The sequence below is a fragment of the Podarcis gaigeae genome, assembly GCF_964106915.1.
Source record: "Podarcis gaigeae genome assembly, chromosome: 12".
Taxonomy (NCBI): Eukaryota; Metazoa; Chordata; class Lepidosauria; order Squamata; family Lacertidae; genus Podarcis; species Podarcis gaigeae.
The window spans coordinates 22,442,028-22,458,253 of record NC_139688.1 but is presented as its reverse complement, the minus strand read 5'-3'; the positions used below and the strand labels follow the sequence as shown (position 1 = coordinate 22,458,253).

Here is a 16,226-nt window from a genome sequence, read left to right as displayed (position 1 = left end):
GTAAATTTAGCAGTGCAAAACACTAACAAAATAATTGGAAACAAATGAAAATTTATTTTAAGCTCTTTTTTAACCCCATTTTTTTTTGCTAGTGCATTGCAGATCTATTTGACTTGACAGTCATGGATAAATTGCCACTATTAGTTATTAATGGGAATTTATAGACTTAATTTCAAGCCTGCTGTGTGTGTGTGTGTGTGTGTGTGTGTGTGTGTGTTGGAAAAGGATCTGAATCGTTATGTGTTTAATATTGAAATATGTCATATTGAACAATGTGTCAAATAAACCAGCGTATTTGCATTAATTATGCTGATTGTGGTTGATGAAGTGGAAGACTAGAAGGGGGGATATGAAGAAAAACGAGTCAATGTTAATATTATGTGAATAAATTTGTGGCTGGTAACCATATGTAGGAAAATGGCGTTTGATTGCAGCAAGAATATCTTATGTGTTCTGAATTGATGCATATTTAACTAGCGAGTACCTATCATTATGACTGCGGATAGTGGCATTGTAGGGAACCTTTAGGGATGGAGCACATTTCTATGCACATGTTCCAGTGGAATGGCTGGAAGTGTATTTCAGGTCTTGAAGTGGTACATTTGTCCCCAGACGAAGCACTTCCCAAGTGCACTTGCTAGCTGAGTCAGTTGCTCACTTTGCCTAATGCAAGGGCCGGCTCCCTAACCAATCTGCAGGTCAGGGCCCATTTGTTCAGCACCATCAAAATCAAGCGAATGGGGCCACTAAGAACTGGGCTTCCTTCTGTTTTCCTAGTCTTGCTCTAACTTTCATGTCACCTAGAATTAGGTCTGCAGTTGTCAATTGTTTTCTGTTTTTTAAAGTAATTTGTTGTTTTTATTTAAATAATTTATATACCACTTATGTATAATAGTCTCTAAGCTGTTTACAAATATACAATGCAAAGAATAACAATAAATTAAAATGATAAAATCAGACTTCAGCTGGAATGCCTGTTGGAATAATAAAAGAAATGTCTTCAGTAGGTGCTGGAAGTTCAGTAGGGAAGTGACCTATCTGACCTCAACTGGAAGGGAGTTCCATAAAACACAATACTAAACAGTTCCTGGTGGATAGAAGAGCCATGCATCTGAACCACGAAGGACCACTAACAGTGACTCCCCCCAAGGCATCAGTGATCAGGCAGGGATATAAAGGATTGGTTCAGTTTGCCAAGCTCATTTCCTTATCAAGGTGAAGGCAGTTCACTGCTTTGATTTTTTATTTATGAAACAGTGCTGTGTGTTCTTTCTCTCTGAATAGTTGCTTTGCCATTTTAGAACCATGAGCAATCAGTCCAAAGAGCCTCTTTAGACATATATAGTCACATCTGCATGCCAGGTAGCATGGCCTCTTTCTTGAACAGACCCTTGCACTGCCCCAGAGTCTGTGTCCAAAGTTCTCCGGAGCTAGCTGCTTTCTGAAGGGGAGGCATCCGAAATGAACTGTTTCAGAACAGCCTCTTGTCATTCACTCATATCTGTGTGTAAGACTTTACCTGGCCATGTTGCAATCCTTGACTGGGCTTTGTTCAGTTGCTTCTGATAGCAGCAGCAGCTACTCCTCTGTATTTGTTTCCTTGCAACATTGTCTGAGACAAGTCATCTACAAGTCCTGGACTGAGAAACCATGGAGTCACTGCCAAGAGCTTATCTGGGCATGTTTTAATGCCAAGGAGAAAGGGATTCAAGTGCAAGAAAAGTGCAAAGGAAAATGGATGTAGCTCATTTGTTCTGCTTTTGCACCAACCAGCCAATCTTCAGCAGTTTTCATTGGGGTCACGGTCCTTCAAAAACACTGCAGTTGTCATGGGGCATTGTCCACCACATTCTAGTCTGCTTCTTGGTCTCACCAAACCTAGTATTGAATTTGCTATCAATCTGTGTTTTGTCCTCTTCTGCCTGATTAGAGATGCAAGACTCCCTTTTTTATGATTCTTGGTGTTCAGTTGTTTTTTTTTGGCAGGGGGCGGTGACTACCAAAACAAAGCTGACACTTGCTGTGGAGTGTTTTCAGAGAGCCATACTGATGTGATGGTCACTATAAGCCTTATTCCTTTTTTACTCTGAAAACATAGGTGAGGAACCTGTGGCTCTCTTATACAGTGGTACCTCGGGTTACATACGCTTCAGGTTACATACGCTTCAGGTTACACACTCCACTAACACAGAAATAGTGCTTCAGGTTAAGAACTTTGCTTCAGGATAAGAACAGAAATCATGCTCCGGCGGCGCAGCGGCAGCAGAAGGCCCCATTAGCTAAAGTGGTTCTTCAGGTTAAGAACGGACCTCCGGAACGAATTAAGTACTTCCCCGAAGGTACCACTGTATCAGGCTATACCAGCTTTGGGTCTCCAGATGTTGCTGGACTACAGCTTCCACTATCCTTGACCGTTGGCCATGCTGTCTGGGGGAGATGGAAATTGGCCTCCAAGATTGGGAAAGGCTGCTTTAAATGTTGTTGGGCTACAATCCCCATCATTCCTGATCATGAGCCAACAGCATCTGGAGGACCATAGGTTCCTTTAACCCTGCCTTCATGCTACGTGCCATGTGTGGTTTTTTTTGGGGGGGGGTGCCATATCTGTATGGTAGAACACATACTTCAAATGTAGAAGGTCCCAGGTTCATTGGTTTGGAGGAGGTAGCATAGTAGGTTGAGCACATGCTTTTTATACAGAAGGTTCAAGGCCTGGTCTCTCTCAGGTTAGAAGACCTCTTCCAGAGACTATGTAGAGCCACTGATAGTACAGGACTAGATGGAGTAATAGTCTGACCTGGTGTAGAGCAACTACCTGTGTTTTCAGAACATTCAGTAGTTTCCTCAGAAGGGTTTGTTTGTTTGTTTGTTTGTTTGTTTGTTTGTTTGTTTTACAAGAAGACATTTGGAAATGAGCTTTTCAGAAGGTAAGCTTGCCCACTATAACTAGTCTCCCCTACAGTGTGTAGGCATCACAGGAGCATGTTCTAGGCATCATTGGTATTGTTTGTGAACTGATGGTAGAATGAGCCACAGAAGGCACATGGACAAGGTTCCTTGGGGCAGGGCGGGTTAAACACTGACTTTCAAGAGTCCCAGGCAAGGACAGCAGAAAGTGACCTCGGAACATGCCCATCTGAAAAACAGATATTGAAGCAAGCTTTGATCTCAAATACAGGGTGGGCAGGCCTGTAATCTTTGTTAATAGGAACCTTTAAAAGGAGAGAAGCCCATAAATAAGATTTTGTTCCTTGAAGCAGGCTGCTCCTCCTAAGTAATCGCTTCTGCACCTGCAAAGATACTGTGGCCGCAGAAAATCATTTGCTCTCCCTGAACCTCACACGCAGCATGTTTGTTTAACCCAGTTGGTGCAGGCAGCACTTCCCCTGGGCTTAGAATGGGGAATTTCAGTAATGGGTGATGTCTTTACGTTGATAATGCCCAATGAAAACAGAGTTGTGTGTAATTCTCTGACCAGTGAGTGTATTGAGGCACTTTTAATGCATGTGCCTTTCTAAACAAAAGCTGGCTGAGCCGGACACACCTGGTCAGTTAGTTCCATCTAATTTTAATCCTTGAGGTTTAAACCCCCTTTGCAGAGATCTGTTTAGGGGATCAAAAGTAAATAACACAGGCAAATCTCTAGCTGAAAGCGTTTTCTGTTTCTTTTGTCTTTGGTAAATGCATTTGCTGAAACAGCACAACAGATGGGGGAAGAAGACCCTGCCGTCATTGCCTGTGAGCACAGCCCTGTTTTGTAGTGTAGATCCTCTTGGCTCCTATATCCTCAGCCTACACTTCCTCCTGAAATTGCACCAATTTAGCAAAATCCATGACTAGGGTATTTTGCATCTGGGTGCATCAAACAACAAGGGGCTGTGTTCTTTGATGTGCCTCCATTTATTTGCACTTGGGAGAGAGACACTGTTTACAATTTGTGTGTGGTCTTTCTTTGGTTCATTCCTCTTAATTCACAATCCAATTCACCAGTAATTTGTAAAAAAACCAAACCAAACCAAACCACCCCACTTTAGCCCTGCTTCCTCCTACCTAGAGGTTGGAAACCTACTGTCACATTGTGTCTTAGTAGCTATGGATACGTCCGTTTTTGAGCAAACCATTTTGCCTACAAAGGGGATGTGTGCTTTTGTCATCATGCATAGCTAATACACAGGCAGGCCCATTTAATTGTTTGTAACTCTAGCTGTTGATTGGGTGTGTTCTGAAGATCATATCTTGGCTTTATGTGATTACGCTTCATCCCCCTGAATGCAACCTCATTGTGTAAGCTGGCAAATGAACCCGGAAGTCAAGAACAAGCCCTGGTTTAAAATTGGCTTCATATCCTGACTTGATTTGAAATAATTCACCATAGCTTCCCAGTGTGGACAGAATGGGAGACTGTAGTTAACTGTCCTGGTTTGTTTGCTCATTTGTGCAAAGAGAAGAAGAAAGTGGCTCTGTGTGGCAGAATGAGGCTTGAACATATTTTGAATACAGTGGTACCTTGGGTTACTTACGCCTCAGGTTTCAGACTCCGCTAACCCAGAAATATTACCTCGGGTTAAGAACTTTGCTTCAGGATGAGAACAGAAATCGTGCTCTGGCAGCGCAGCGGCAGCAGGAGGCCCCATTAGCTAAAGTGGTGCTTCAGGTTAAGAACAATTTCAGGTTAAGTACGGACCTCCAGAACTAATTAAGTTCTTAACCCGAGGTACCACTGTATACTATTTTCAAAGACAGCTGAACTAGTAACCTAGACAGATTTTTTTTTATCCCACACATTCTCTAAGAAGCTCAGGATGGCATACATGGCTCCCCTTTTCAACAGCCCTGGGAGGCAGGGAGATAATAATGACTGGGTCAAGATCACCCACTGAACTTTGTAGTCGAGAGAGGATTTGAACTCTGCTTCCAGTCCAACACTCTGACCTTCATACCATCCTGTTCTGTGGCCCTCCGGACACTGTGGGCCTACTCTTGCTCTCCAAACAACCCCTTGGGATTTGCTTTCTTTTCCATTGGAAGGGAAATGGAAGCTGTTACATGGTGAGGTCAGGGTTTTAAAAACCCTGCAATGAGGAGGGCCGGTCCTATTATTAGGCAAAGTAAGTTGACAGCTTGGATGTAGTGGCAGCACCTCACTGATGGTAATCTTAGCACTGTGGGTAAGATTCAACTTCTTAGAGCCCACCTAGCTTCTGTGCATGGAAGGCACTGTTTCATATTTTGCATCAGGTGGCAGAAGGTCTTGGACTGGCCCTCACAGTGACCTTCTAGGCGTGGGGAGACTGTCTGGTCAGCAGCCAGATTCCACCTCACAGCTATATGCTGGATCTAGCAACTTGTAAGCCCACATTAAATTCTCACAGAGGTTTGCAAACATTACCCTTCAACTTTATTTATTTTAGAGCAGTGCTATTTTTAGTGCCTGCTAATGTCATCTACCCATCTGTTGTAATTAGTAATAAATTACTCACAGAAGGAACAAATATTTGACTCTGATTACAATGAGTTAGAATAAGCATTGCTTTTAAAAAAGGGGTTACATAAATAGCTATGTTAATGTCATTAACTGACTTATTTCAGCAGTGCTGAGCTGGTAATGCAATAAGAAAAGGAAAGATGTGCCTTAGCTTCTGCGTCGAAAAAAGCTGTATTTTTAACATAAAAAAACCTTAAACATCTGATTGTGATATAGTGGGGTATAAATGCAGTTATTTGACAATTGCAACTCACTGTACAGCTTTAAAATGCATGTTAGAAATATCTCTGCATATTTGAGCAAATACCCCCATTACTGCTCTTTTGAAAGAATCTTTAAATAACAGACAGCTGCTTAATGCGAGTCTGTATCCTTTATGCTTTTGCTGTGGATTCTTTTCTGACGGGGTTTCTGTCACACTAAATAATTTTTAAAGAGCTTCCCTAGTTGTTGCCCCCCCCCCAAAAAATGTTGCTTGCCATGGTCTTTTTTTTCAAAGAAACAAATAAAAAGGCAACATGTGTTAACAGCTGTTGATTGGGGTTGAGATGCCTGTCTCCTAGGGCCAGGAAGCACATCTGCCCTCTAATATAGAAAAGGCTGTCAACAAAACTACATTTAGTGGTGTGACTGTGGTTGTTTTATAGGACTTCAAGTTGTGCCTGCAATTCAACATTGTTCAATGCATCATGGGCGGTGGGGAACTTTCAGATGAAGCAAATGACATTATTGCAACAATTCTGATGGGTTATGAATATTTAAAAAGATTTATATAGTGCATAATAATCAACAACAAAAACCCATTAAAAACAAACGTTAAAAAGAAGTTGACATAAAATTGATCAAAATAGAAATAAAGCCAGCAACTTTAAAGCAAATATACACAATGCAATTACATATTAACGTGATATGTCTGGGTAAGAAAGGTAAAGGACCCCTGACAGTAAAGTCCAGTTGCGGATGACCCTGGGGTTGCGGCGCTCATCTCTTTTTATTGGCTGAGGGAGCCAAAGTTTGTCCGCAGACAGTTTTTTCCGGGTCATGTGGCCAGCATGACTAAGCCACTTCTGGCGAACCAGAGCAGCTCACAGAAACACTGTTTACCTTCCCGCCGGAGCGGTACCTATTTATCTACTTGCACTTTGACGTGCTTTCAAACTGCTAGGTTGGCAGGGGCTGGGACCGAGCAACGGGAGCTCACCCTATGGTGGGATTTGAACTGCCGACCTTCTGATCGGCAAGCCCTAGGCTCAGTGGTTAAGACCACAGAAGGTTCCTGTATAATATTAATGGGCCAGGAGTTCCAGAAAGTACATTTAGTTCCTTGCAAATGTGGAATTAGCATTATGTGGCCCTTACAAAGATACATCTCCTGCTATCTCGAATCCCAGCTCTGAGCATTGGAGAGATTTAAGCTGCACTCAGATATGGAGTTTATTGCAGTAGTTTCTAACTTTTCTTTTTTAACTGGATAGGACCCACATGCTGCAGGCTAGCCACTCCTGCAATAGGAAATTGGTGTCCAACTTGCAAGGCTCCTGTTTGATCCTTGCATCACCTGCCACCTGCCGATTTATTTCATCACATTATTTTGCCTTAGGGAGCTGTTGTACTTGCAAAGGGACCTATTCACAACCCTTCTGAGTTGTGAAGCACTATGGGGTGCTGCACTGGTCCCCCTAGCAAATGCTGTGCCATACCTCAAGTTGAATGACTGCTTGTCTAAGCTATCATGCATTGATCAGTGATTTCTCTATGTATGGTGGGGAGAGGAGTCCCAGAAGCCTTTTGTTGAGTAGCGATGAGCCTGTGGTTCCTTGTTCTCAGGGTGAAAGCTGTTGCAACTGCCTTATTAGTTGCAACAATGCTGGCAATACGTTGTATGCTAGCAGGTGTGCCTGCAATTTACCTGTCTATTTGTCCACACTTGCAGAGCCAGGGGGAGGTTGTGCCAGTGTTATGGTCCTGACTTGAATTGCCAGGCTCCCCAGTGTTTGGATCTTTAAACATAACTAGTAGACAAATCAGAATTAAAGGATTTTGAGGCTGCTTCAATATGACACTGTTGATTTATTTAGCCTTGTAGGGGAATATAAGCCCAGGGTTGCCTGTTAGCAGTCTGTTGGGTTCCATGAAAAAGCACAGCTTTCACTTCCTTGAAAGTGAGTTTCTGGCCCTCAGGATTCTGACGAGGAGACTGACAGCACCACCAGAATGCATACACCTGACAAAGTCAACTATAGCTCACTGCAGGGGATGTCACAATAAATCTCTTAGTGTTTTGCGGTGCCACAAGATGCTTTGTTATTCGTGCTGCCACAGACTAACCTATCCCCCTGGGAGTCTTTTGAAAGGCTCAGCTACCAGAAAGCAAATTGATATCATGGGACTGGTTCTTCATTTTTTGCAGCTGTTGAGATGGGACTTCAAGGCCAACTTGTTCATGTAAATTATGTTAATGATGTGCAAACAGAATATGCAAATCGGCTGCCAATCTTTGACTCCTATTATGTTTGTATCATGCTGTACAAATTGCCTGCTTCTGCAGCGAAAAGCTCTCACTGAGCTCAGTTTGGTAATATGGGTCCAGTGGTTAAAACCCCTTCGGTAATATTGAAAAACAAGGCATGTGTAGTGAACAAACCAAAGATGCTTTGCTGCAATGTGATAGCACAATGGTTGCAACTAGGTATTTTTAGAACCTGGACTTAATTGTCATATGGTTGGGGCGTGCTAGAACACCATTTGCATTACTTCACATCTCTCTTCTTCCACCACCATTGCTGTGTGCTTTGCTGCTGCTTCTGCATTCCTGATATGTTAGAGCAGGGGGCAGCAAGGTTTATCTTGCCTGGGCTGGGCCGGATTGCATGCACACCTGTGATTTTTGGCATCCACGCAGGGAGCCGGTCCACTTTCCCTCAGACCTTGTGGGGGGCTGGACTATATTTTGAAAAGAAACCCCCCGACTCTCCCCCCCCTCCACAGCAGTGGACGAGCCCTGGTGGCTGCTTACCTGTGCCTTGTGATTGGCAGAGGCTGGCAGCGGCGGCAGGATGATGAGCGGCACGAAAGGGCTGGCTCTGGAGAGGGGCTGCTTAAAATGGCGCTCGGCCAACCGCGGCTCAATAAAGCCCAGCCCCCTACCTCCTCTAGGCAGGGCAGGGAGAAGCCAGGAGGAGGGAGGGAGGAGGCGGCGGCGCGGTGTGTGTGTGGAAGAGGGGGGGAATGGCGATCCATGCAGCGATTCCCTGACCGTCCGTGGACCGTATCCAGAAGGCAATTGGGCTGGATCCGGCCCCCAGGCCTTAGTTTGCCGACCCATGGTCTAAAACATCTAGAGAGCACCAGGTTGGCAATGGCTGAGTTAGTGTGCTGTGTGAACCAAGGCAATGTCTGATTAATAACATTACTGCCTCAGCCTCTTTTTAAAGCTGCTTTTATATACTATATTTGAATTGGTCGCTTTAATGTGATTTGTTGTTTTCTATTATATTCTAGGAATGCAGCTTTGTTTATTTTGTTGTAAATTTCTGACTTTGTCTGCAGAAGACTGAGATCGAAATAATAAATCGCTTCCTCTGCCCAGCAAAGGACCGGGCAGCAACCCAGTTAATCTTACACTAACCCTATATTCTTCTTCATAGGCTTTCCTTTCAGTGTGGATTTTAAAGAAGCTGATGCATCTTACTGAGATGAAGGCGTTTTAATGGATATAAAAACCATTGCTTTGCCCCTAAGGGATAATTTCACAAACTGTTGACACTGATAGAGTCCCGCTGAAGTCAATTAGAGGCTGAAGAGCAGTTATCAGCTGCTTACGTTATCAGCTATTGCTCTGTTGGCACCTCTTAGAGACACTGCACCTGATCCCTGCTTCAGACATTTTGTGATCTCAGTTGCATGACTAGATCTGTGGGAAACTGAAGGGTAGTTGGCGCTACCGTGGGGCAGAAACATGGTACCGGCCACAATGGCTGGTAGGGAGGCATGATGCCTCTGAAGCTCAGCTGCTGGGAACCACAAGTTGGGAGAATCCTGTTGTGCTCAGATCCTGCTTTCATGCCTTCTGTGCCCATCTAGTCATCCATTGTGAGAACACAGTGCTGGACTAGATGAGCCATTGGCCAAATCCAGCAGGGCTCTTGTTGTGCTTTGATGGACTAGATGATTTTTGGAGTATCTTCCAAATCAGAGTTGGAAGTGGCCTTGAAAACCATCTAGTCAAATTGGAGGCTTGATGCAAGGAATCCAGAACGAGGCAACAGATGGCTGTTGCCCATTTCACAACTGAATGATGCACAAATTGCTTGCATGGTTCCTCTCTGTCATGTAATAAATTTACGTGCATGGATCTGATCACACTTATTTATTCTAAGTAGGACTAGCATCAGATACAACCCAAATCATTAATGGCTAGAATCCAATTGGTGCTCTTGCTCTGACAGAGGCATCCTCTAATGGAAGAGGAGGGGAGACAATCTTTGCTGATTCCCCCCTCCCTCCCCCCCCCCGACTCCAGCAGCCCCTGAAAAATTGTTCTAGAGGGTTGGGGACCCGTGAGCATTGAAAATCTCTTCCTCCTCCGCTTCTGCTAGCCTTTCTCTAGATGAAAAGCCCTTGTGTGCATGGAAGGGCACTTACTGAATACAACCCCAGAAGTCTCTGTTTCTCTATTGGAACATAGGAAGCGACCTTATGCTGAGTCAGATAGGATAACAGTCCAGCTAGCTCAGATTTTTCTCCACTTTCTGGCAGCAACACATCATGGTTTCAGAACAGGGAGTCTTTCCCAGCCCAAACCTGGAGATGTTGGGGGTTGAATATAGTACCTCCTGTGTGGTCCTTTTCTCGTCCAAAGGAAGCCAGAACCAAGCATAACAGTTGTAACATCATCACACCTTCTATGTATAAGTGTTCAGTTCATTGGGAATGCCCCAGAGGGGAATGCCAACCTTAACAGTTATTGCAATTCAGTCTTTCATAATCTGTTTCTGGGCCGTGTCCTATCAAAAAAGAGAAGCGGGTACAAATTGACATATGTTCCTTGTGAGATGCATTCCTTTTTGTCCCTATCAGCCAGCACAAAAGCCTTTCTTATTAACTTCCCATTTTTCAGAGGTGCCCAACCACGCAAGCAGGGTTTGCTTGTTTTGGAGGATTTTTAATTTTTTTACCAAGGTGAGGAAGGAGTCGTCCTTGTGATTAGAGGCAGCTTGTCTTTCGCAGAGTTCAATGCGTACACCTGCATTCATTTCACTTCAGCCACACCCAAAGACTGCTATGCAAGCCAAGCCATGAAAAACCGGTATTTTCTATTTGTGAATCATATCTACACCCCAATGTGCCAGAACGTTTGCTCACAGCTCCGTCTCAATGCGCATACCATATGTACCTGGTGCAAGGGATATCTTTGGAGATCTAGGATGCCGCGCTGAGGTGGTTTCCTCAAAGGTTTGAGAAATTGCTGACACCAAGAATATGGAATTGGATGTTGGTCACTCTTCTAGTTCTCTGCCAAAAGGTCCACGAAGGAAAAGGAGCTTCTCATCTCTCTGCTGTTCCTGTGGTGTGTACAAAATTAACCAGGTACAGGAGAAGTTTTTGCTTCCAAACTGTGGCTTTGTTTTGTAGGTTCCCGGTGTTGTACACTGATTATGCAGGAAAAGTTAAATCCTTCAAACATACGTGACTGGAAAGGGGAATGCTCTTACTAATGTTTGAGACAGCGTTTTAGATCTGTGGATGTTTTATCAAATCTTCTTTCGAAGATTAAGCATCTAAAATACTACCTAGCTTTACCTAGCTTTTACGTAAGGCGTGTGAGAGTTCTGATTTAATACACTCTCTCAACACTGAACATCAAATCCCTTTGTTTTACAAAACCAAATGCATTTCTTAAAAAATTATATTAAATGCCCTCATTAAAAGCGTAATTAAGTTACTGTATACTTTTAATGAGCTGTAATGTTACTAGTAGACTGTAGGCTTCTTTTGAACATGGTGCATCGTGGAATCGACTGCGTAGTATAGAGCATGTACTTTTAAGTTATGGAGATTACCGAGATGTTTCCCATTTGTTGCTTCTGTTGTGATGATTCTAACAGTCCTCTGTTCATCTGCAAGCATGTTTTGCTTTCTCTTGCCCCTCCCCCCCAAAAAAAACAACAACAGGTGGAGCGTGATGTTAGGATTTGGTATGAATGCAAGCTTAGCCTTACAGCTGGTTTTCAGTAAAAAGTCTCAGGTCTTAAGTATATAAAATAATAAGAAAGAAGAGAGTTTGATCATTGCTGGAGTCCTTCCCCCCCCCCCATTGCTGTAGGGTCCACACATAGTAGGTTAGAGAAGCAGTGGTTCAGATCAGATGGAAGTGCTTTCATTTTAAAATTGAGCGTGTTCAGTCTTGATTCTACATAAGCCTGCTACAATGGAGTGGGTAGGGTTCCCATAAACAATAGTGAATAATATATATAGTTTGGTTACTGGGCCGCAATTCTTTACAAGATTCCGTTCATCCAGCCAGCCATTCATCAGGGTGGATTATTATTATGCCTACTGTATAGATGGGTCTGAAGCAGAGTTTGTGTGAGTTATCCAGGACATGTCTTTCAAGCCCCCAAATGGTGTTGTGCCATTGGTACATATTGTCCCCAGTGTATGTGAGCATAAAAGAATTGCCTGGTTGGCACCTAACATCATCCATCTCAATCATTCTGTCCTCAGTAGCGGTTCATAAGCTAGGCCAGACAGCAGTAGCCACTCTCTGCCATTCGTCAGCACAGAAACAAAAGAATACTGAGTCCGAACACTGGTCTACCTATTATTGTTGACGCTGACTGCCAGTGGCTGCCTAGGGTTTTAGACTGGAGTTATTTCACAGCTCTACATGGAGTTGTCAGAAACTGAGGCTGCAGCTCAGACGTAGAGGACAGCCTTGACATTGCAAAGGATTCTGGGTTCAATCCCTGCCATTTCTCAGTAGGGCTGCGATAGGGCCCCTGCTTGTCTGAAAGCTGTTGCCAGTCAGTGTTGCCAGTACTAGATGAACCAATGGTGGTATGGGCATCTGTGGTATGGGTTTCTGAATACTACTGCATCTGAACACAGAGGTTGCAGTCGTAGCTGCCGTTGTAATAGTAGCTGCTGATAGGGCTACCATCTATTCATTTGCTGGATAGCCCATCTAATCTTCATAAAAGGGTATTCCTTCTTTTTCACTGTAGCTCTTGGCTCAGTTCGAAATCTACATAGCACCTAGTGGGGGCTAATCTAATTATTTCTGCACAAGTCCTCCTTTGTTCCATCTTAAGACTGGTACGTATTTGGGTTTTTTTAGACCGTATCTGCCTTTTTCTATCCACCACTTACTTTTGTTTTAATTTCCAGTCTGAGGAAGAATTGTGGAGAGCTCAAAAAAACTTCCTCATGACTTTGTTGCCTATTTGTTATTCCTAATAAAGGTATAATTACCCTCCTTTTAGATTAATCCAGCCCAGTAGATAGGCTTTACTGGAAATGTGATTGCAGTGCTTTTAGCACCCAGAATAAAATTTAGGAAACGCCTCGTAGCTAACCAATTAAGATGAAAAGTTTTCAGCTATGCTGAAGAACAACTACTAATGAAGGAAACAAATGTTGAATTCCTTATATAATTTATTGTAATGATGAAATATTGCAGGGGACGGTGTCTCTTTTGAAATCCCTTTTTAATTGGCATAATGAGGAATGGTCTTTTGAAAGGAAAGAGGGATGTCTGCTGTGATTCATGTAAAAGGAAAATGTGTTGAAGACACTGGATACCAGATTCATTAGGTAGCTGTGGACAAGTTACTTTCCCTAGTTCTCTGTTGATACTGTAGTTATATAAACTTTATACTTCAATGAGTTGCTGAGAATTAAAGAAATATGGGAGGTGTTTGAGTGCTAAGCAACATGTCATTACTTTTTAGTGTTTTTATCAGAAGATGGAAGTTTAGGTTTTGCTTTCAGGTCTGTCAGAGGTGATGCTACTTTTAGGTAATGTGAACCCCTCACCTGCATTATAGATTATCTTTCTCTTTTCGCAGAAAGCATCACACTTTGTCCACATAATAGAGTGATTAAATGCACACACCCTTTTCTTCCTTTGCTTCCAGGTGTGACCTGCCAAGTTCTCGTATGAATAATAAAAGGTCACCCCCTAAAAAAGTTTGCATTTTGGTGTCAGGCAAGAGAAGTTCAATGAGTTCTGTTTAAGGCAACAAACACAGCTTCTTTAAAACTCATTGCAACATGGGAATTCAAATTGTATCTTAGTATCCAAGCCACAGTCCAGACTAGGATTTCCATCCCTTCCTTTTAACAACTTCATTTAAAAAATAATAATAATCTGGTATCATGTGACAATTTATTCTTTTCTTGCCTTACAACCTGGCCTACAAATATGTATCAGATCTGCAGCATTTCATCCTAAGTTAGTGGGGAGAGGAGAAGAATTTCAAATTTCAATACGGTTTATAATAAATCTTAATTTGAGATGTGATAAACAATGTGAACTATTGAGGCTCCCCCACCCCTAGTCAGGAACGTTGGGGAAGAAGATGGCAAGGGAAAAGGGAAACATTCTAGTTCAGTCTAGGAATTGAGAAGTGAGCTTCTGCTGGGATGGGCTGTCCTTGTGTAATAACTCATCAATTAGGAACAATAAGCAGCAAGAGGAACAATAGTATTCAGATTCACCTTTTCTAAATACTAATGGGTTCCAGTGCAAATTAGATGTGTAATATATGTGCATGTGACAAGTCTTAATCCTCATTTAATATTGTGACCTAATTTTCTTTTAAACAGAGGTGTGTGTATATTGAATAGATGCAACTTTAATGTGTGACAGTAGGGTATTGTGGTGTTCACAATTTCCTGGTTCAGTCAAGACCTATTTACAAATAGGAAGCAAGCAAGGAATAAAATCAACTGATCGCACCATGAATTTTGAGAATGGAAGAAATAGTTCCAAGAAGATCCTCTGTTAACTTGCTCCTGACATGAACTCTGCTTCTCATACTGGTGATTAGAAGAAGTCACACAACTCTGAAGTAATTTTAAGTGTGACAGTCACACTGAGACACCTGGAGCAATTTCTGGACCTGCAATATGCCATGATGATTACAGTGGCATGTTGGGAGGTTTGTGAGATGTATGGACATAGGGGGCTGGATCAAAAGGTTCCCTTTCTCCAGCCTAAGAAGTTCTTATGTGTCTTTGTGTCTCTCTGTGTTTTTAAGAGTGGTCAACCTGCGTAGTATCCGCATCTAGATATGTTTGTTTCCACTACTATATGAGGTTCTTAGAAAGGAAGCTGCGTGACAGTCTGTTCGCCTTACAGTAAACGAACGCATGTCTGCATGCATTGATTGGGAAGGGACTAGCATGCTTGGCTTCCTTCATCCAGACTCCCTTTTATACTGCACTTTCCAGATACAGGTCTGTACTTTAAAGCTCCATGTCAGAACTTGTGTTTTACTACTGAATCAGAGCAAATTGCAACCAATGGAAAACCTGGTTGCAGTGTGCTCCAATTCCGCAGTGAAATGCAGGTTTCCTGGGAAAAGTGCCAGGACACACACATACAAACCCTGCTCAAGGACAGAGCTTTACAGCCCGGACCTGTGCCTATAAATGCAGCCCAAAAGGAAGTCTGAATGAGCCCTTCGTCTGACAAATTATTATGGCTTTCAACCCTCATTCCTTTGGTTTCAGTTTGTAGTTGGAGTTTGTAATTTTCCCCCAGGGTGAAGGAATACTTTAAAAAAGAAAACACCACAGTTGTAACTACTAGATAAACAGTCTTCTTAAGTGATGGCCATTTGCTTTCTCGATCTGATTAACCTAGAAGGGAAACCCCCTAGGGCAGAGGTTTTCAACCTTCTTGAATCCATGGTTCCCTTGACCAACTGCATTCTTTCTGTGGCACTCCTGTGGGGCTCAGGAGCCCAGTTGTGTTCACCCCTTGCCTGCAGAGCTGGCAGCCTCTCACCCTTTTCCGAACACTCTCCCTTGTGGAGTGTTCCCTCAGCCTCCTCTCTCCTCTCTCCTCTTCTTGGGAGTCCTCCAGGCAGCAGCTGCTGCTGCCATCCCTGGTATCTGAACTGCCCCCTCTGCCCTAAAGAGAGGTGCCTCCCAGAGGCACCATTTGCCTGTGGAGCTTATAGCCAGGGCTATTGCAATAAACAGCTGTGCAAGCCTTTGGGAAGCAGACGTGAGAGGGCATCAGAGGAGGGTGGGGGGAAGGAAGGAAGGACAGAAGCCAGTGTTGCGTGCGGCACACCGACCATCATTCAAGGCATTCAAGTATATATTCTATGTATGTCCTCTGGTCTGTACGACTAAGCATCTCTTGAACTGTAGGTTGAACTGTGTATCCCCCCTCCCCAATACTGTTTACATTTTGACGCTCCTTTGTTTTATGCCGTTAAATAACTGAAATAAATACAGTGGTACCTCAGGTTAAGAAATTAATTCATTCTGGAGGTCCGTTCTTAACCTGAAACTGTTCTTAACCTGAGGTACCATTTTAGCTAATGGGGCCTCCCGCTGCCGCCGCACCGCTGGAGCACGATTTCTGTTCTCATCCTGAAGCAAAGTTCTTAACCTGAAGTACTATTTCTGAAGCACCTGAAGCATCTGTAACCCGAGGTACCACTGTATTCTTAAAAATAACGCCATGGAATGCAGAGCCCAGCATCTTCTGCTTGGTTCAGCA

At 43.3% G+C, this 16,226-nt stretch overlaps 1 protein-coding gene across 31 annotated transcripts in view; it reads left to right on the top strand.

Annotated features, from left to right (window-relative positions):
• Nucleotides 1-16,226, top strand: part of KIAA1217 — a 363,096-nt gene that overhangs the window by 190,063 nt on the left and 156,807 nt on the right. For 2 of the 31 annotated variants that reach the window (XM_083704584.1, XM_083704572.1), the window contains exon 1: nt 10,826-11,074. The exons of the other annotated variants lie outside the window; for them this stretch is intronic. In XM_083704584.1, coding sequence (XP_083560710.1) covers nt 10,967-11,074 — 108 coding nt within the window. In that variant the 5' untranslated portion in view covers nt 10,826-10,966. Of the gene's footprint in view, nt 1-10,825; nt 11,075-16,226 lie in introns of those variants that run through there. 31 annotated transcript variants of the gene reach the window in all.